The 22,009-nt window shown below is 36.8% G+C and overlaps 1 protein-coding gene across 1 annotated transcript; it reads right to left on the bottom strand.

The window, feature by feature from the left end:
- Positions 1-248: 248 nt before the first annotated feature.
- On the bottom strand, positions 249-21,822 carry LOC114009503 (solute carrier family 22 member 22). The gene is made up of 11 exons (XM_027775323.1): positions 21,421-21,822; positions 17,514-17,617; positions 14,659-14,813; positions 14,393-14,561; positions 13,226-13,349; positions 11,728-11,862; positions 11,056-11,171; positions 9,604-9,818; positions 6,456-6,564; positions 3,961-4,164; positions 249-321 (listed from the first exon to the last, which is right to left on the bottom strand). The coding sequence occupies exons 1-11, from the start codon at positions 21,820-21,822 to the stop codon at positions 249-251; spliced, it is 1,806 nt and encodes a 601-aa protein (XP_027631124.1).
- Positions 21,823-22,009: the final 187 nt, after the last annotated feature.

Here is a 22,009-nt window from a genome sequence, read left to right as displayed (position 1 = left end):
GACCTATGACAATGAGAATGTATGTTTTCTAACTTACTGGAGTATGACATTCCATTTACCTTGGAAGTTAATTTACTTTGTTTTATTTTTAATGAGTTACTTATTTAATCATGATTAACTTCACTCCTTCTAAGCCATATAAGTAGGTTATGAGTTGATATAAGAATATGTCTGAGGATCCCCCACCCCCCCCAAAATGAATGAGAACAACTCTTCCATCGTCTCATTTAAACTATCCCAGGACAGACTCAGCACTCCGTGGTGTCTAGGCAGTCACTGGTCTCTTCTTCTTTGGTACTTGCTTTCTTATAGTTTTTGTATCTGCAATGAAAGGAAATGGTAAAGGTAATTGTAAGTATTGGGTATGGTTGAAAATATACAAAAATACAGTGTATTTGTCCTCCATTATACAGTTACAAATCACCCTTAAGTGTATTATCTTATCACAGCAATGCCAAGTCACTCCCACAGGACCCAGAGCTATGAAAATGTAAGTAACTTGCTCAGAAGCACACAGCTATTTAATTATACCCAAGAATAGTGCCATGATATCCCTTGAGGCCTTATTTTTTGAGCAACAAAATTTGCAATTATCAGAAGAGAGTCTGGTCTCTAAAATCCCTGGGTTAAAATTTTAGGAATTACTGAGTAAAAGACCTAGTTCTCAGTCTCTAGGTTTAGGCCTAGAGCTAGCATAGCCTTATTAGTGCAGCAAATGGTCTTTAAGGTTCACAGAGCCATTTATACTCAACATGGGAGGGGATTCTCTGAGCCATAAATACTGGAAGAGTGTTTCACCAGGAACCATTTTCAAAACTAAACATCACATAACCCATATGGACAGAAGACTTGAGCAAGCCCTCTACTAAAGAGTGAATAAAGTTTACAAATATGTGTATGACATGTTGCTCAGTATCATTAGTTATTAGGATAATATAAACTACAACCAAAATGAAATATCACTCATATCCGTTAGAATGACTAAAACAGCATCAGTCACTGGCAAGGGTGTGGAACAATGCTAACGATGATGTAGAGCTTCTCGGAGTTTGAAAATACAAACGCATTGGCAAGTAATGTGGCACCTTTGTAATAAGTTTTTACATGCATTTACCTTATGATCTGCCAACTGCAATCTCAGAAATTTACCCATGAGAAATAAGCATGTATTTTAATAGAAAGATTTTTTTCCAAGTGTTTATAACACTTTTATTAAAAATAGTGAAAACAAACCAATGTCTGTTGACTTCTGAATGTATAATCAAGCTGTAATGTACTTAGAACATAGAAAAGTGCTTAACAATAAAAAAAGAACAAATGGCACATAACTCAAACAATAGCATAGAATAATGTCAACACATTGTGTTGAGCAAAAGAAGATAAGCACAAAGAAATGGTTTTATTTATATGAGACCCTAAAACAGCAAAGTTAAGCTAGGATGATAAAAATTATGTCCAGAGTTTATCAAGGGAAAGAACAATGAATTGATAATAGTGCACGAGAAAACTTTCTGGGTTGATTAGAGCATGATTAGTTTCTTCTATGTATTAAAAATCTTGGTTAGGGTGATAAATAAATTTTTCAAAACTTACCAAACTGTTCACTTAACATCATTTAATTTTATGTGTTTTTTTAATCCTATGTAAATAAGTTGATTTAAAGCCTTAAACTGTGACACCTTTGCCAGATCTGAGAATTTGTACAAGTTATTTAATTTCTCTGTACTTTAATTTCCTCTTCCAAAAAGTGTATATGATAATTACACATCTCTAGGAGCTATTATGAAATTAAAACATGTTGGGCCCAGCACAGATAGCATAGCAATTATGTTGCTGGACTCCCACATGATGAACCATGGTTCGAGTCTTGGAATCAGTGGCTTGAAACGCACGCTGGGCACATGTATGTGAATGCCCAAGATCCTGAGAGGACATTGGAAGAGAAGGGGTTGAAGCGTAGCCATCCCCTTGGGGTGATTTCTCACTTTCCTTCTCACTGTCGCCAGTGAGCACATGTGCCCTGAGGCAAAAACCTATAAAAAAATTAAAACATATCACATGATAGAACAAAATGTCATATGATTAGAATGATGCTGAGCACATGACAAAATCTACACATATCTATTACTATTACTTTTATTTTTGCATTGACATTTATTGTATTTGCCACAGTAAATGGAAGGGAATGTGAGTTTAGAAATAGTAATAATGGAGTTCAGCAGATGTAGGAAAGGTTAGGTGCAGGATTCCCAAATGGTTGACCGCGGTTCAAGTCCTGAACCCGGTGGCTTGAAAAATCATGCCAGGCATGTGGGTGTGTGCATGCCCAAAATCCCAGGAGGAGATTAGAGGAGAAAGGATCATGGCAAGACCACCCCCCCCAGGGGGTGACTTCTCACTTTCTCTCCCTGTCACTCTCTGATGAGTGCACGTGCCCTGTGGTAAAAACCTAAAAAAACAGAACAAACAAAAATATCAGTAATAATGGATTAGCCCTATTGCCATATAGTTTTCTTTTTTTAACATAAGGCAAAAGACATAAAGGAAAAACTGAAATAGCTGCCTTCATGTAGAGGAGCCTGGGACATGGCAAACCCTCAATAAATGCAAATCATGATGATAATAGTGACATTGAATATATCCATGGAGTGGGTAATGAAGGTGGGACATGGACAGGGCTTTGAAAAGCTTTTTAACTACACTTTTAGCAAGCTCTAAGCTGTGGAATGTATAATTCTTATTCAGAAGTTATGAATGAATGAATTAATTAATTAAAAAAGGACTTCTAACTTCCCTGCCACATTTTCCTGAAAGTATTTTTATAATTTAATTATGAATTCTGGTATATAGACCATCAATGGACCATTATCCATTCTTTTTCACTAATTTTAGACATATTCAATAGGTCCTCCTCTGGGTTAAAGTATATCTAGTAGGTTTTTGAAAATGCAAAAATGGTATATATACGGTAGATGAGCATTACAGGCATAGCAGTGTGGGAAAGTTCTTAACAGTCTGCAGGTTAGATGTGAACACAGTCTCAATATTTCAAGAAGTTTTCATTATTTTGAAGCTTGGGGGGTAAAAAGAAAACTCTTCTCTATATGTTATTGTTTTTCCAATTGTAAAATAAACATTTTTTCACTTTTAGTTATCTGTCATTACTTCAGAATCTTCTTGCCAATTTAAATAAAAAATGTTCTCTTTGAATTTCTAGCCTCCGGAACTGTGAGAAGATAAATTTCTGTTACTTAAGTCCTCTAGATTGTAGTATTTTGTTTTGGGAGCACTAGCAAAATAATATAGTTGTACTTTACAGAATAAATGGCAATATCAAGCAAGTTTATAACATAATAATAATGTGATCCCATATCAGTGCATATTGATATTTCTGTATTAAGTTCTTTTTAAATATCCTTCACAAATACAATTTCTTTTTTTAAAAAGAGATTTTTGTCATAGAGTGTGTGCTCTATCCAGAGACACAGAGAAACAGAGAGAGAAAAAGCCAGTCATTGCCTCGGGGGATGACCACACCACAATCCCTTCTCCTCCGTTCTCCTCTTAGGATTTTTTGGCACACATGCACACATGCCTGGTGTTAGTTTAAGTCACCAGGTCTGGGACTTGAACCACTGTGGCCCATGAGGGAGTCCAGCACCTTAACCACTATATTTTTAAGTGATAACTTACGAACCCACAAGTATAATTTCAATACTGTGAAGTATAAAAAAAGTTCAAGAATAATTATTATAACCCACATATAAAATGTTAATGTCAATGTACATATATATGAAATATTGAACTCATCTATAAAATTCAGCAATTACCGTACTCATTAATTATACTAGACTTTTTGACCATGTTGAAAAAGTCAACTTTTGATTCTTTTCCACCTTATTACATGAGTTCAGAGACTATTTCTCTAAGAAAAAAAAATGCAAACCCCACTTTTCTCACCTTCTTTTCATATCATCCATAGTGTCTGGGAGTGGAAGATTCAACGTCTCTGGTAGGGAGTAGACAGAAAAAGAAGCCACAATGGGGAAAATGCCACATAGAATCATTGGCAAGTATTCAAAATATTGTCTGGTGATCAATATTAGAGAGGTGAGTGCTGCAGCCAGTCCATTACAAAGTGTAATTAGACCCTGAACTGTGGACCTTGGGAATAAGAAAATATTGCTTAAATAACACTTGGTCAATTTTTTCCATGCAACCTCTATACAAGATCACCTTTCTCCATTAGAATTCTATTAGTATTTAATATGTACAATACACCTTGTAAATAAAATCAAAACATCACAGCAATCAGGTGGAAGTGTTTTCATTTATCTCTATCATGCCTCTGCAGCTTCTCCTTGTGCTGAAAGTACTTTACTAAGGTTATTAATACATTGTCAACTTGGGCTCATGGTACTTTCCTCCCCACTGTTTGTTAATTTCCAATGTCACCGGCCTTCTGAGTTCTTAGGTTAACATTGTCCCACACATAACATTTTTTAAATTTTTATTATCATCATAATCTTCTTTATATTACATTGGATTACATATAAGTTTACAGTGCATTACATTGCTTTTTCAAAAGGGAATGCCATGCATGTCAGTCAATACAGAGACATTAATCTCCCCGCTTCATCATTCTATATCTTTTCTATCTTTTTCCCAATCATTATTATTATTATTCTAATTATTTTTTAAAACAGTCAATCACTATTTCTCATTTAGCTTGTAAAAAGACTTTACCCATCATGAAATACTTCTCAGACTAATCCAGTTGAGAATACTCTACCTGGCATCATCAACAGGTAATAAGCCGTATCATGGCTTATTACCTGTTGATGCCATGCATGACTTTTGATTAGAACCCGTTTATTTTCAGCTCACTGGTGCTTATATACTGGCTCCTGCCTGGCCTTTGGGACATAGTGTAGCATGCCTCTGGACATGTGGATGACCCTAATTTCCCTGGGCTCTTTGCATACACCCATTCTCAGCCCTCTAAGAAACACTATTCTCAGAGCATTGGTATGAAGGTGGATTTGCTTTGCTATTTATAAGTTTACCCATTTATTGTCCCTGACTGTACGACAGTACGTCTATGAAGGAAACCTTGTCTTTTGAGCTCAGGGGTTATCATCAGAGCCTCTATTTGAGTCTAGCTACCCAAGTTTCTGAAGTACTATTATTCTCTTCATTCCTTTCCTCCTTGTCCTTCTACCTTCCTCCTCTCTTTCTCATGTTATTATTTTTTCCTCCTCCTCCTTCTTCTGTTTAAATTTGTTTTATTTATTAAACTATGCACTCTTTGAAAGCATGTGTATTCACTGATTTCTATCACACAGTGTATCCTGTACTGTATATCTTTCACTGTATGTATAGATAAATCATTTTTGGTCTCTGTTTTTTTTTATGATTTTGAAGCATAGTACCATCAATGAATATTTGTAGTTTGAAAAGAAAAGCATCCCTTAATTATGAGATTGTATTCAACTTTAGAGAGTATCGTAAGTTTATAGGAAGTCCTTGGAATATTAAATACATTCACTTTAAAATGTCTTTAGTAAGCAGTATAGAGTAGGGAGATTTATTCTGTCTGGGGAGAATAGAGGGTGGGGAGCGGATAAGATTTTCTGTAGGAGATAATATTTAATTCATATCTTGAAAGAAGAAGAATATTTCATAAAGCTAAAACAGTAAGAAAGATATTCCAGGTAGATGATGGAAAGAAAATGTTTAGAGAGGAAATAGTGGAGAACCACAGACCCAAATGTCAACAGGAAAAACTCAAGTGTATGTGTGACAAAAGCAATACTTTTAAAAAACTGAAATATGATTCAGTGTATATATCCAACACTGAACAATTGGCAGCCGTTTTACATGATGATGTAGTTTGCCCTTGGCTGTGAAACTGAAGATTTTTATTGTGTTGGATTAGATTATTACACATTCTGAAGTCGCTTTTTAGTGACTTGTGTGTTACAGTTTTCAAGTAAAGATTCACTTTAAATTATGGTATTGTGTCAATTCTGAGGTAAAGTATAAACGTAATGCTAGTTGAGTCTATGGGATAGAACACTGATGAGCAAGCTTATGGGTACGGGACCAAGGCAGAGTAGAAATAAGAACATTTAGTGAACAAAGTGGTAACATGGAAAGAAAGCCTAGTAGGTTGTTGATAAATACATTTGAGGAGATAAGAGCGATAAAGTACAAAATACGGAAGGGGACAGGTAGTTTGACTCATAAAAATGTCAGGAATTTGAGAAATAATTGCCAATTAGCTATGAATAATTAAAATGTGTACCAAGGACGAATGGCTAACCTAGTTTGAAAACCCCGTGGTAATTAGTTAAAATTGCGTTTGGTAGAAATTTACGTAGACTTATTTGACTCTTTGGCAAATCCAGGGAACCCTCAATTGAGGTCTCGGTAGGAAGTGTACAGTGGCTTACCTGACCCCTGTGGGTACGAGTTCATGAAAGTAGTTTGTACTCATGCTGAAGAAGATCGCTATGAGTCCTTTTCCAAAGATAGCACTTCCAAGGCGCAAAAAAGGTATGTCTGTGAGATTAAGGGAAAGTCATTGGTGTGCCAAGATCAACTCAATGAAGTGTATAAATCCCCTAGAATGAATAACCTTGTTGACTTTGGGTTACTTCTCTTGAGTCCTTTTTCCTGAGAATGTACAGTATTAGTAAGAATTTTTGTGGATGGCTTTCTTTTAAAAGTCTAATTCTTAAAGTCAGTATTCAACCAGTGCACAATGTTTTTTTTTTTTTTTTTTTTTAACAGAAATTTTTGAAATAAGTTGTGTGTGCTTGCCAGAAAGACAGAGAAAGACAGAAAGTGAGAATTTACCCCTAGAAGGTGATGGCCATGAAACAATCCCTTCTCTGTTCTCGTCTCGGGATTTAGTGCACGTATGCACATGCACCCAGTGTGTTTCAAGCCGCTGGGTCCTGGATTTTAGCCACAGTCAGCGATGTAGGAGTCCAGCAATATAGCCACTATGCCATCCGCTGGTCCCAATATATTATTGTTTTTTAAATCTAGGGATGTTATGACGATGATTAGGCAGACATGGGAGAGGAAAAGGCAGCAAGTGCTTTCATTGCTTTGCTATTCACTGCTCTCCATGCCATACCTTGCTTTACATGCTGCTCCTCTAATTGACTTGCTATTTTCTTTTCCTTTTTTTTCCTTTCTTTTTTAAAAGGTTTTTGCCATAGAGCATGTGTGCTTGCAAAAGAAACAGAGGAGATAGTCAGAGGAAAGGTGAGAAATCCCCTGATGGCCACACTATAATCCCTTCTCTTCCACTGTTCTGGGATTTGAGGCATGTGCACCTACCTGGCATGCTTTTCAAGCCACTAGGTCCAGGACTTGAACCATAGTCAGCCATGTGAGAGTCCAGCACCTTAACCACTATGCTACCTGCTGCCCCCCTGACTTACTATTTTCAGTGATATATCTATTTCCATTTAACATGTCTTGCAAATATGAAATTACTGTTATTTACTTATTCTGACTTTTTTCTTTTTTGGTTAGAAAAGGTCATTTCCTAATATCATACCCCTGGGAGTCTGCAATTGAATTTTAAATTGAATTTTAAATTATCTATCAAACTTCAGGTAAACTGCTATAATCAAGTTGAAAGGCAATACAAGGCTAATGAAAATTTCATGTAATTTGGGAACCAGCAGTTAGCGTAATGGCTATGTTGCTGGACTCCCACGTAGTCGACCGTGGTTCGTGTCCAGGACCCGGTGGCTTAAAACTCACGCCAGGTGCTTGTGTGTGCGTGCCCAAGATCCCGAGAGGAGAATGGAGGAGAAGGGATTGCGGCGTGACCATCCCCCCTGGGGGGTGATTTTTCGCTTTCTGTCTCTATGTCTCTTTCTGTCTGTCTGGCGAGCGCACGCGCCCTACAGTGAAAATCTCTCAAAAAAAAAAATTTCATGTAATTTGTATGCATTCAAATGCCTAAGACTTGTATGGAAATTCTCCTGAGCAAGCTTCAATAAATGCAGAGATATTCTCTTGAACAAATCCATGTATTATGACCAAGTATTTAGAGTTTCCTCTCAATAGCCTGAATTTTGCAGTTCCCACTTAAGTCAGTCAAGATTCAAACACATATTATATTATTTAATCTCCAAAAGATACACTGACTTCCCTCATACCACATAGATAAATTAATTTTCTGTTTATCAGAAATAAAAGAAGGTACACTTTCCTGAATTATTATCTTAACCTTCAACTCCAACTCCTCCATTTGTGCTGTGAATCATACCATTCCTTGGTTTGTTATAGATTTTGAAATTATTCACTATGTCTCTTTGCTCCAATTGGTAAATTCCTCTCTCTCTCTTTATATATGTATATATATATATATATATCTTCATCACACATACACACACACACACACACACACACATGTACGCTTATATACACACATTGTGAACCTAGATCCTGCTTTTTAATTTTAAAATAATTTTCATTGATCTTTTCTCCTACTACCAACAATACCAAATATTTACTCAAAATGCTTTGTTAATGTAAATAACCATTTCACTGCTGGTTGCAACTGTTGCTGAGAGGTCCACTTTGATGACTCAGCACAGACTAGGACACACATCAGTTTGACCAGGAACATTTCACTGTATGCCATTCAAAGTGACGCAATTATTCATTGCATTTTACTTTCACTCTGGTGCATACTCCTATCTGGATGATAAATCAATGCTACTCTAAGGAAAACCCAAAAGCCATCTTGAATTCAACATGCCCCTAACTGAATTTGTGATACATCCTGCCAGTGAAAGGTAAGAGCATTCATCAGCTACCAACCGAGAAACCTAGAGCCCACTCTGGACTTCTCTCTCATAGAGCTGACAGCTCAGCGTCTTGTGCTGACTTTAGCTTCTCTTTTACGTCCAGGAACTCTCTATGTACCACTGGTAAGCAAACAAGAGCATTGTATTTCCAAAGAATCTAGGTCAAGTCTTTTAGCAGTAGCCAGTTACATATACTGAAGTTTTAGGCAATTCTCTTCCACAAAGAAAGCTCCTCTATGGCAGAAATCACATATCATTATGCCAACTGTTGGTCCCTGAAATCACATATCAATCACCAATTTTATTTGGAGCTCAGCCCCCAAAATTCATGATGTTGTGAATAATGAATAAATGTTGCTTGAAGGGCCATAACTGTAAGATCTTATTTATATCTTAATATTATCTATAAATTGATAATATATATATAATATCAATCATATTTTAGAATGTATCAACTACATAATATGGAAACTGTATAGTTTATGATATAAATTATCAAAATTTATAATATAGTTGAAATAAATTAATACAGTAATATATTTTTGATAATCAGTTAAATTAAGAATAGCTGTATAATTAATAATAAACTCTACTTTTTCAGTAGCATTTGATCTTAAAATACCTAGATCTTTTCACCAAGTTGTATTAAAGTTTTTGTCCTTGCCTGAATTTGATCAATATGTACAACACTATTTAATACATTTCTACATACCACTATAAACATACTCTTATTTTCTTTCCAAAAATTAATGGCCTTTCTTACCTTTGGGAACAAATACATTGACTAAAGTAGAACATCCAGCTGTGAAAAGGGTGAAAGCTACTGAGGGTCGCCGTTTGAGGAATCTCATTACAAAAAAGGAAAGAAATTTGGTTGGATAGTCCACGGCTCCTAGCAGAGCCAGAGACAGAAACATATTACTCCCCAGGTTTTGTAAATCAAGCAGCAGACCATACAGGAAGAAAACGGCAGAAAATCTGTGAAAGAATAGAGGATGAAAGGACATGTTAGGAATACATCGTCATTGTTCTTTTCCTACATTTTCAATATTTATTTCATGATTTCATTATGGTTCACCGTACTTGGAATATAGATACCTGACAGAAAAAGTAAAGATATGGCATTAAGCTCTTCTCCCATGAAAACACAAAGTCTGAATGAAATCTTACGGCTGAGATTTTTGTGCCAAACAATCTTTTGGTTGTTGAGGATGGAAATTATCACTAGGATCTGCAATCCCAAGATAAAAATATCCTCTTAACCATCTAACTAACCGGCCCTTTTTCTCAAACCCTGTTAACTACTGACTTGTTTCTATCTCTATAGTTTTGCCTGCATTTTTAAAAACCATGACTTTGCTGCACCTTGTCATAGAAAGATTGCATGCTTATTACTTTCTTCCCTTCCTAGAGAGAACGTTTAGTTGAGACATCAGGGGGTCTACCTATGCTTTGCACTGCTAAATAGAAAAATGGTGCCACAGGGCCAGCAGGTGGCACGGTGTTTAAGGGCGCTGGACTCCCACAAGGCTGAGTATGGTTTAAGTCCTGGACCTGGTGGCTTGCTTTCTCACTTTCTTTCTTTCTCTCTGGTGAGCATGTGTGCCGTATAGCAAATTAAAAATAAGTAAATAAATAAATACAATTAAGATAAATCTTTTAAAAAAGAAAAGTAGATTTAAAATAAATACATATCGAAGGTTGTAAATTTGAACCATAGGGTATTATTTTGAAGTATTATCAATGTTTTCTAATAAAAAATAATATGTAAATAAAAATAAATAAACTAATAAGTAATAAAAAAAGAATAAGCAAATTACCAAGTCATAGCAATAAGCATAGCATGACCCTATGACTCAAGACATAATACTGTGACCTATTATGAGCTATTGCTTCCTCATGTAAGTGGAGTTGATCTTTTCTGAAATGTGCTACCTATTGACTTCCCTTATTCTATTTCTATCCTGCCACTTCTCTTTCATGAAACACTGAAGCTTCTACTGATTCATCTTTCATTAATCTCTATTATTCATACATACTTTGGAACACTAAGTCTACATTTTACTTTATTTTTGAAAATTGCATGTGTTTCTTCTTCACCTCCCCAATAGAACTAACTTGAAGTTTATTGAAGTGGCATGTCCTATGAAGTCGGTGTGGTCCTGATGTCTGATAACATTATCTAAAAGTTGGAGGATACAGTGAGAAGACTAACCTCAGGAAACACAGGCAAAAAGTTGTCTTGAGCATGATGGGATTGGTCATGATGCTTATCTTTGTGGAGTTATGTTTGAGAGAAGCAAGTTCCTCTCTCATCACAGATTGCAAAACCTTTAAAGTGAAAGTAATTCAAAACACTGAAAACATTAATGTAAAACAAAACAAAACTGTAAAAGCATGTATAGACCCACATTTCCCCAGAATTATTTCATGCTCTGTTTCACATCATTTCACAATCTCACTCAGCAACAAGATGAATCTAATTTCTTTGTTTGGAGCCAGCAGGTGATGAGGTGGTTGGGGTACTGGACTCCCACATGGCTGATGCAGGTTTGTGTCCTGGACCTGGCATCTTGAAAATCTCACTGGGTGTGTGTGTATATGTACCCCAAATTCCAGGAGACTAGAGGAGAAACCTAAAAACAAAATAAAAAAAAGTGTTCATACCATTGAAAACATGTATATTTCTTTTTACATTGTGCTTTCAACTTTTCATCTTACTCAGGTTATGTGCAAATCCTGTTTAAAAGGTAGGAAGTTTTTAAGATTATCCTCCTTTTATGGGGAGACATATAAGATTAAATGAGTTTATGGAAAACACAAATGAATCATTAGCAAAGTGTCTTCCACTAACTAGTTCTCAAAGAGATCATTTCTATCTCCTCACATAGCTCCAACTGCTGTCGGTCAGGTGGGCTCTAGCTCCCGCTGCACAGGAGCATCCGATGTTAAAATACCTAGATCTTGTGATGAACTGTTCCTTGTTGGCACTGGCAATGGGCAGGGTGTTTCTATTCTGTCTCTTTAAGTTAAAGATATGAAAGAAGGGACCAAACTGTGGCATAGCTCTAAATCAATGCTCTTCAAGATTGGCCCACATGGACAGGTTCCATTAAAGTCCAGAGGCCTCTTTGAGCACACCAGGCACAGGACATGGCTGTGGTTTGAGATTAATTAACACTGGAACTGGCTTGTGTTTAAGACCCTATCGAGGGTGATGTCTCCATCTTTTTGTTTGTTTCTTTCTCTGATGGACTGTTGGTCACTTTTTATCTCCATCAGTATTATTATTTTTTAAAGTGCAGAAAAGGACACAATGGTTGAATCTCAAAAGTTCAAGATATAAACTAAATTAAATATTAAATTTAATCTCTTTCACTCTCTCTGTTTCTCTCTCAGACAAAAGAAATAAATAAACTTAAGAACACTAAAACTATGAAATAAAAATACATTTGAGAGGGAAAAAAACAAGAAATAAAAGAAGAAATTATGAGGGAAAGCGGAATTAATGGTCTCAGTGCTGTCATCTAATTTACAAGGAGTTTTTCTGAACTAACAACAATCCATAATTTCATTTTTCTTTTTCAAGGGAGAGATATTTGTTATAGGGTGAATGCATTCTCCAGAGAGATAGAGAGACAGAAAGTGAGAAATCACCCTTCAGGGGGGATGGCTACTCCACAATCCCTTCTCTTCCAGTCTCCTCTAGGTATTTTGGGCACACATGCACATGTACCCAGCATGAGTTTTTAAGCTACTGGGTCCGTGACTCAAAACCGCAGTTGACTACATGGGAGTCCAGCAACCTAACTATGGGTTAGGTTGCAGATGGTAACCGCCATCTGCAGGTCCCATAACTTCATTTTTCATACATTTTTACATAATGTGATCATTTTTTTCTTTTTCTTTCTTTCCTTTTCTTTTTCTTTTTGGAGAGATTTTCACTATAGGGCGCGTGCGCTCGCCAGACACACACAGAGAGACAGAAAGCAAGAAATCACTCCCCGGGGGGAGGGTCACGCTGCAATCCCTTCTCCTCCGTTCTCCTCTCGGGATCTTGAGCACGCACACACATGCGCCCGGCGTGAGTTTTAAGCCACCGGGTCCAGGACGCAAACCGCAGTTGACTATGTGGGAGTCCAGCGACATAGCCATTACGTTAACTGCTGGTTCTCAATGTGATCATCTTGTCACATAAAATGCACCCTATCTCCAAGGAGTGATTTTCCTTTTCCCATGATTGGATTAATTGCATGGCCCCAATGCTCAATATCATTATCTATATTTTTAGACTGATGTTTTTGACTCTCCTGGCTTTTATGCTTTGATTGTGCAGCACAGTGTAATTTTATTGATTTTCCTTCATAGTAACTATATTTTCTAACCTCAATTTGCAGATTTTTTCCAACATCTTTTTTTCCATTTAAGTAGGCTATTTTCTTCATTTCCTTCAATGCTTTTTCCAACTTGCCAGATATAATCAGCCAACGGGCAGACTCCACTGATGTCCTTTATAAAGAGAGGGCAGAGACATTGAAATGGGGTAAGGGACCAATCCTAATTAGATAAAAATTCAGAAACCTTGATTCTTGTGGTGGTGGGCCTTCTACAGAAGAGTTGGGCCTTTTCAATTTAGAAGAAGTGATTCCAGAAGGGGCTTAGGTCTTAGGTCATATTTTTCCTCAATAGTTAACTTATTAATTACTTACTTCATTTACAATTTTTTGATTGTTTATTTTTTATTGTTCTTATTTTTATATTTGGAAACAGTATTTCTTCTTTATGGATTTTTAATTTTTAAGAGAAAGAAGCTACTAATGTTAAATAAACTAGTGTGCATTTTTTCCCCCACATTTCAGAAACTTTTGACTCCTTTGTATGCTGAAGATTCCTGCATCTTATCTTCAATGCCGTCCTATCATGTCTTCTTCAAGCTTCAGTTTCTCCAGATTATGATTACTCAATCAATCACGCTTTATCTTATTTATTTATTTTTTAAGTTTTTTTTTGCCATAGGGAACATGCACTCGATGGAGAGAGACAGTGAGAAACACTGAGAGGGAAAGTGAAAGATCACCCACCCCCCAAGGGTGGATGGCCACACCACAATTCCATCTTTTCCTCTTGGGATTTTGGACATGTAGGCACACACGCCAAGGGTGATTTTTAATCTTCCAGTTCAAGGACTTGCCCCAGTTGGCCATATGGGAGTCTAGTGCCATAATCATTATGCCACTGGCTGGCCCCAATCCACTTCACTTTACCTATAACAAATATACTCAGTATGAACTATTCCTTTGATAGTGATGGTGCTGTGTGAGTATGAGTATATGCATATGTGTGTGAGTAGGAAAATCCAAACTGAATTCTATTTTAAATGCTTAATTTAATATTTAATTTAGTGCATTTCTTGAACTTTTGAGATTTAACCATTACATTCTTTTTTGCACTTAAAAAAATTCTAAAAGGAGATAGAGTGACTAGTACATGTGTATTCTAAGTTTCAGTGTCAAACCTTCATAAGGAAAAAACAAAACGAAAAAGCTTCATACCACAGGAACAGGAAGAAGAGGACATAGGGCACACAAATGGAAAACTGGAGCAGGTGCCAGTCTCGGAAGACATAAGCCAGACCAGCCAGTAACACCTGGCCAGTACTCAAACATAGAGCCGCCACTGTCATCATCATAGGTCTGGCTTCAGTTGGAATCCATTCTATAACTTAAAAGAAAAGTATGAGCAGCCCGTCACAATGAGAGTGTACTGAAAAATCTTTATAAAACTTGGTGAGAGAAGACAAGAGCTAAGTCAAACTTACGGATCACAAAGGAATTGCTGTATATTGTTGCCAGGGATATTGACATAAGGAATCTTAGCGTACAGTAAACTGGGAAAGTTGGGGCAAAAACTGAACAAATGCCCAGGAGTCCAAACAACAGAGAAGCAGCCAACAATATGGGTTTCCGGCCAAATCTGGGAGAAAACGAGTCAAGTAAGTAAACAATATACAAAAATAAAGTACACACGCCATTGTGCAATTGTATTATCCTGAGAACTTCCAGGTTGGACACATCTCCTCTGCTTTCTGTTCTTACCTTTCTCATTGCAATTATCCCATTCTGTGAAGAAATTTGTATAAATGCCCACCTTCCCCAAAAGAATGTGAGTTTTGTATGATCAAGATAGTTTTTAAAGCATCATGGAAATAGTATTTAGCAATGTTTAGAAACTTATAAGATTTTGGTGATTAATTAGGCTAGTTCTTTTTAAACACATTTTTTTTTTATTTATATAAAATCTCCCCCAACTTCATTTCTGGAGTCACTATAACTTTTATCAGGATGCCTAATCTCTTTCTTTTTAGAGTTTAAGATATTTTTTAAAGATTGTGCATTCTGAGAATTAAAAAAAAAAATGAACAAAAAATGGTACTCTGACTTACAGTCTGCAACACATTGTGGACCAGCTTGGTTTTTACCCTACCTTTCCCTGTCGTCCCACCCAGCTTCTTCCTTAACTAACATGCAAGTTCTTTTCCTTCCCTGCCAGCCAGATGGGCATATGGGAGAAGCAGGCACACCTTTGTTGTTCGGTAGTTCTTGATTCTCTGATGTGAAAGGGGCAGCAGAGTTATTTAAACTTGATCCAACCTTTTTGCATCTTACTAAGTTAAATGGCTACTAAAAGCAAAATAAGAAGGCAATGCTTGTGGAATATACAGAGCCTCATTAAGATTGGCCTGCTTGCACCTCCTCTTTAATCATTTCTTTGGAAGACAGTGGAAATGGGGCAGGGGACTAGGGTTGGCATTCAGGAGGTCTCAGGCAGATCAGGGGAGATTAGGTGCCTGCATGTGGTATGCAAGATAGCAGCTCACAAGATTTCACTAAAAAAATCTTGGAGGTGTCAGAGGTGCTAGAAGGTGATATAGTGTTTTAGGTGTTGGACTCTCACATGGCTGACTGCCACTAGAGTCCCCAACAAGCAGTTGGTGCCCAGAAACCCAGGAGAGTAGAGGAAAAAGTTGCAGAGTGATCATCCCCCCTAGAGAGTGATTTCTTGCTTTCTGTCTCTTTTTGTCTCTCCAGGTTCCTTATAGCAAAAAACTCAGAAAATAAGTATTTGAATAACCAGTTGCTAAGATCTCCACAAAACTAGTCCTAACTTCCAAGGTGATAGTATGAGGCGATGGGGCTTGGGGTGGTAATTAGGTCATAAAGGTGAAGTTTTCTTTTTTTTTTTTTCTTTTTCTTTTTTTTTTTGGAGAGATTTTCACTGTAGGGCGTGTGCGCTCGCCAGACAGATAGAGAGAGATATAGAGACAGAAAGCGAGAAATCACCCCCCAGGGGGGATGGTCACGCCGCAATCCCTTCTCCTCCATTCTCCTCTCAGGATCTTGGGCACGCACGCACACGCGCCCGGCGTGAGTTTTAAGCCACCGGGTCCGGGACACGAACCGCGGTCGACTACGTGGGAGTCCAGCGACATAGCCATTACGCTAACTGCTGGTTCCCAAGGTGAAGTTTTCAAGGATGGATGGTGTTAGTGTCTTTATAAAAGAGATCCAGAAAGCTAGCTCATGTAAAGCTTTCTCCATGTAAAGACACCATGAAAAGAGGGGTGTTCATGAATTGCTAAGTGGGTCTTTACCACGCATTGATTCTACAGATCCCTTGGTTTTGAACTTCCCAGCCTCTAGTACTGGGAAATAAATTCCTGTGTTGTCAGTGACCCACTCATTTGTGGTATGTTGTTACAGCAGCCCTAACGGACCAAGGCAGCAGTTAATCTATTTGCATTGTTATTGCACGGTTCTCCAGTTTCTTTTTCTTGTGCTTGACAGATGAAAATTATCCAGAATAAAATGAAATGAAAACATGTTCCCTGACTCACAAAACATCAGTAATTCAATTATGCTCTGCTATACACAGGGTACTATCCAATTTTCATAACCTGCAATTCAAATCCTTTCAATATCCTCTGATTTTATATGAAATTCTGCTCTCTGCATGTTATCCAGCTTATTCTTTCCCCATTTTACTCTAAGTTTATCTATCTCTAAACATTCATTGTTATTTTTACTACTACTGGGGACATACTACACCATTCATTTTACCTCGTAACCTGCCATCTAAGTCTCAAAGTAACTCTCATATTGTAGCAATGATATTGGTACCTTCTCGATTTTCTTGTTACCCCTTGATCTCATATCTCTAATGGCTTCTAAGGTTAGGTGCCTGTGTCTGCCAACAAAGGACTTTCTCTGACAACAGTAGCAAAGTGTGTGCTGGTGAGATGGGCAGTGCCAGGGAGTGACACCTTGGGAACAGATTTCCTCCTTCTTTTTCACTATTACTAATTTCCCTCCTCATATCCCCCTGGACTCACATCCCACATAAAAATATGGCACACAGATCATTATCCCAGAATCTGTTTTAAAAGCAAACCAGACTAAATCAGAAGGCTATTTTGTTTTCAAATGAGGCAGCTCTCCTCAATCTACACTATCTGATAGGTGCACTCTAACTAGGATGCAACTACACAGAATATCTACTTTTTTCAGTTAGGCTATTTATACCTCTTTCTAGGTCCTTGGCATTAACTACTGAGTTTTCAGAGAACATTTGTACTATGTATTTTTAGTCATTCATGAATTGAAATACGAGACTTACTTGTCAGCAAAGTAGCCACCTGTAGGTGATCCAATTATGTATCCTACTATGAATAGGAACTGTGACAATGGTTTAAGTGACTGTGAATCACAAACTAAATCCCACTGAGAAAAGAAAGTGGGATAGATCAATGGTTAAAAAACAATATAAAATTAGGCATATGAGTTGTAAAATTCTTTAGCAGGAAGTTGAAAAGGTCATTTTATAAGACATGTATACTTTTAAAATGTTCCAAAGTTGCAAGGTACTTTCAATAATTCTATTCCAAATACTATGTTAAGCTCTTACATATGTGAATGACCAAGGTAGTATTCTTTAGGGAGCTGAGAAACTATGGAGGGAAAAGAGATATAGAAAGAATACTTCTGAAATTATACATGAAGAGAATACAACTGTTACAGAGTTACATTAATTGGAAAACTAAAACAATCTAAAAGAACAGGGCTATTTTTGTAAAAGAATAATTAACCTCAAATCTGATGGCTATATAAAAGGAAAGTTTGTAAAAGGAAGGTGAACATAGATTGAAAGGACTCAATTCTACTGAATTGCATTCTATTCATGATAATTGCCAGAAAATCACATGGAGAATATCTGATGATAAAAGAACCAAAAGATGTATGAATGCCATTAAGGCTAAGTCATACATGTATGTGTGTGTGTGTGTGTATTTTTTTTTGGTGTGTGTGTGTATATATATATATATATATTTTTTTTTTTTTGCTATAGGATGTATATGCTCACCAGAGAGACAGAGACAGGGAGACATAAAGTGAGAAATTACCCCCTAAGGAGATGGCCACACTGTAATCCCTTTTCCTCTAGTCTCCTCTCGGGATTTTTGGCATGCACGGACGTGTGCCTTGTATTAGTTTTAAGTCAATGAATCTGGGACTCGAACTGTGGTTGACTACGTGCGAGTCCAGCAATGTAACCATTAGGCCATCTTCTGGTTAATAGTCGAAGGCATCTTATACTTTAGGTTACTCAATAAATTTATTAAAATGAGGACAATGAACCATGACAAAGAAAAGCTACAGAAATGTTTTAAGGACTAAAATATGATTGGATTTAAGTTTTAGAAACATAAATTCTACTTAACTGTGGAAAATATATCAGAGAATATCTCCAAAAAATGATAAATACATGGAGAGTAGAATTAGTGTCTATTAAAATGATAGAAGTGAGAGTCATTTGTGTTGATAGCAATGCGAATGACTACATTAATATAGATACCCATGTAAGTTTTATGATAGATAATACTCGAAAGAAATTAGGTAAAGAAAGAGGATGAGAAGATAAAATTAATAAGGTCTCTAGATCTGATATCTGAGGAAGTTGTATATAAAATTTGCATTACTGAGATATTAGAATTGAGTTAGAAATTGTAGTAATAAAGTTCATTAGATCAATGTGTTTATGAGGTATCCAAATGGACATTTACTATAGAAAATTTTATATTTGAATAGTTTCCTTACTTATTATACTAGGATTCTAAATGTCTGAAGAAAATATGATGAAAGAAAAGATTCAAAGAAGTAAAATTACAAGAAAAATCATGATAAATTTAATTAGCAATTGAAGTTGTCTTAAGTCAACAGTATTTTCCAGTTAATGGAGATAAGTTGCACTCACAGTAACATCAATGAATCAAATTTAATTTGGGTAGCACATTTTAATAAATGTATTGACAAACTGGAAAAAGGGCAAAAAATAAAGAATTCACAGTAAACAAATGATCTCAATGTCATCTGAATATCTGTCTACAAAAATGAAATTTCTTTTATGAATTCTTAATTTTCTTAATACTACTTCTGTATATTTAGTTTTCTCTTTAAAAACTACATTATTTAATGATCAAATCATATCTACCATTTCCAACATTTACCATTATATTGCATGGTACCCTCTTTGGTTTTGATCATATATTGAATTGTCAACAACTGTTGTTACTGTACTGTACTGAGCTTTTAGTGATGCCAGCTACTAACCTCAGAGGTTTCTACATGTTATTTAATTGATTAATTGTATCCCTACTAGGTAATATTTCCAATTTTTTCACTCCCAAAATGTTAATTTATGTGCTTAAGAGCACATGAAAATAATTACCAAAATCTACCTCACTTTTAAATGACTATCACTATGATAGACTAAAAATCTAGTGTAATCCCTGGGTAATAATTGTTAAGCAAATGTTGTTTCTATCCCCCTTTCTTTCACTGAAACATGAGTGACAAATTGAAACCTAAATACATCTCAAATAGCTTTAATGTAGTCTTACACATGGAAAATGACTGATTACTCACTGTTCACACCAAGTCCTACCTGAGTTACTATCGTAGAAGTGAAAACGCTTTGGTCATAGATCCAACCATCCAGGCATGGTTCTGTCTCCAGCTCAGTGTTATTTATAGTCAAGTTGCTGGAGTTTAGAAGTTGCCATTGGGTTTGACGAAATCGACGGCATTGGTCCTGCTTTTGGTTTGCACCCGTGGGGATGGAAATTCTCAGGAGAGCCTCAGCTGTTAGGTTCATGGTCAGTTTGATGTCAGATGTGACATTGTCCAGGAGATGGACGTAGCAGCGGTGAGCAGGGATGGCAGCTGTAAAGTTCTCCACTAGGTTGCAAGTAGTTATAAAGGTAATGGCTGATACGATCATAATGCTCATTATAATTTGGAATCTTCCAAAATTTCCCACATATTGTAGAAGTTCGGAGAAGGCCATGATGCTGAGATGAGAGCAGAAGTGTGAGGTGTAAAAATTTCCTGACTATGTTTCATATCAGTACTGATAAATACTTTTAGTTCATTGACAAAAACAAAAAGCTCTTCAAATATTTATTTCTAGAGGTAGAACTAGAAACATTTAGTTAAAATGGACAAAGGGGTACTAGTTTTACTTACTTTCATGTAAAATGCTATCTATTGACTGTTTTCAGTACTGGTTGACTCAGCTGCTTCTTGCAGGAATAGCAAGCTATTGGAACCTTCCCTTACAAGGACTAGAAGTGAACTTGACTAAGTTAATCCATACCAAGGCTACCAATATCCATTGAAACTAGTCTGCACCTATTTGGACTGGGCTGAGGCATTCTCCAACAGAATAGAAAAGGTCCCAGAAGTAGCCAAGGCATTGTTCAGGGAAATTATCCCTAGGTATGGATTGCCGTTGACCATAGAATTAGACAATGGGCCTGCCCTTATCTCTGAAATCACGCAGACAGCAGCTAAGATTTTGGGAATTGAATGGAAGCTCTATATTGTCTACTGATCCCATGGCCCAAGGAAAGTTGAGCGCATTAATCAGACCATTGACAGCGCCCTAGTTAAATTGTGCCAGGAAACAGGAATAGGATGGTTGATGTGTTATCTCTGGCTCACTTCCAAGTCCGCAGCAGTCCCGATGATCTGGCTACTCTCATTTTGAAATTCTGTTTGGATGCCATCCTCCTGTCATTTCTAAGCTAAAAGGAGATTCCTGAAGGATAGGCGAGCTAAACCTGCCCTGCTATCTGCAAGCTCTGGGGAATACCCTTGGACCCATAGCCCAAGACTTCATGGCCCTTCTGGGTACTACATAGATGCTTAAGGTATAGAAAATTTAGGAACATTGCTACTAGGTAATATTTCCAATTTTTTCACTCCCAAAATGTTAATTTATGTGCTTAAGAGCACATGAAAATAATTACCAAAATCTACCTCACTTTTAAATGACTATCACTATGATAGACTAAAAATCTAGTGTAATCCCTGGGTAATAATTGTTAAGCAAATGTTGTTTCTATCCCCCTTTCTTTCACTGAAACATGAGTGACAAATTGAAACCTAAATACATCTCAAATAGCTTTAATGTAGTCTTACACATGGAAAATGACTGATTACTCACTGTTCACACCAAGTCCTACCTGAGTTACTATCGTAGAAGTGAAAACGCTTTGGTCATAGATCCAACCATCCAGGCATGGTTCTGTCTCCAGCTCAGTGTTATTTATAGTCAAGTTGCTGGAGTTTAGAAGTTGCCATTGGGTTTGACGAAATCGACGGCATTGGTCCTGCTTTTGGTTTGCACCCATGGGGATGGAAATTCTCAGGAGAGCCTCAGCTGTTAGGTTCATGGTCAGTTTGATGTCAGATGTGACATTGTCCAGGAGATGGACGTAGCAGCGGTGAGCAGGGATGGCAGCTGTAAAGTTCTCCACTAGGTTGCAAGTAGTTATAAAGGTAATGGCTGATACGATCATAATGCTCATTATAATTTGGAATCTTCCAAAATTTCCCACATATTGTAGAAGTTCGGAGAAGGCCATGATGCTGAGATGAGAGCAGAAGTGTGAGGTGTAAAAATTTCCTGACTATGTTTCATATCAGTACTGATAAATACTTTTAGTTCATTGACAAAAACAAAAAGCTCTTCAAATATTTATTTCTAGAGGTAGAACTAGAAACATTTAGTTAAAATGGACAAAGGGGTACTAGTTTTACTTACTTTCATGT

The sequence above is a fragment of the Tupaia chinensis genome, unplaced genomic scaffold (assembly GCF_000334495.1).
Source record: "Tupaia chinensis unplaced genomic scaffold, TupChi_1.0 Scaffold000545_1, whole genome shotgun sequence".
Lineage (NCBI taxonomy): Eukaryota > Metazoa > Chordata > Mammalia > Scandentia > Tupaiidae > Tupaia > Tupaia belangeri.
Note: the sequence above shows the minus strand (reverse complement) of the source record. Positions and strands in the feature narration are given on the sequence as shown.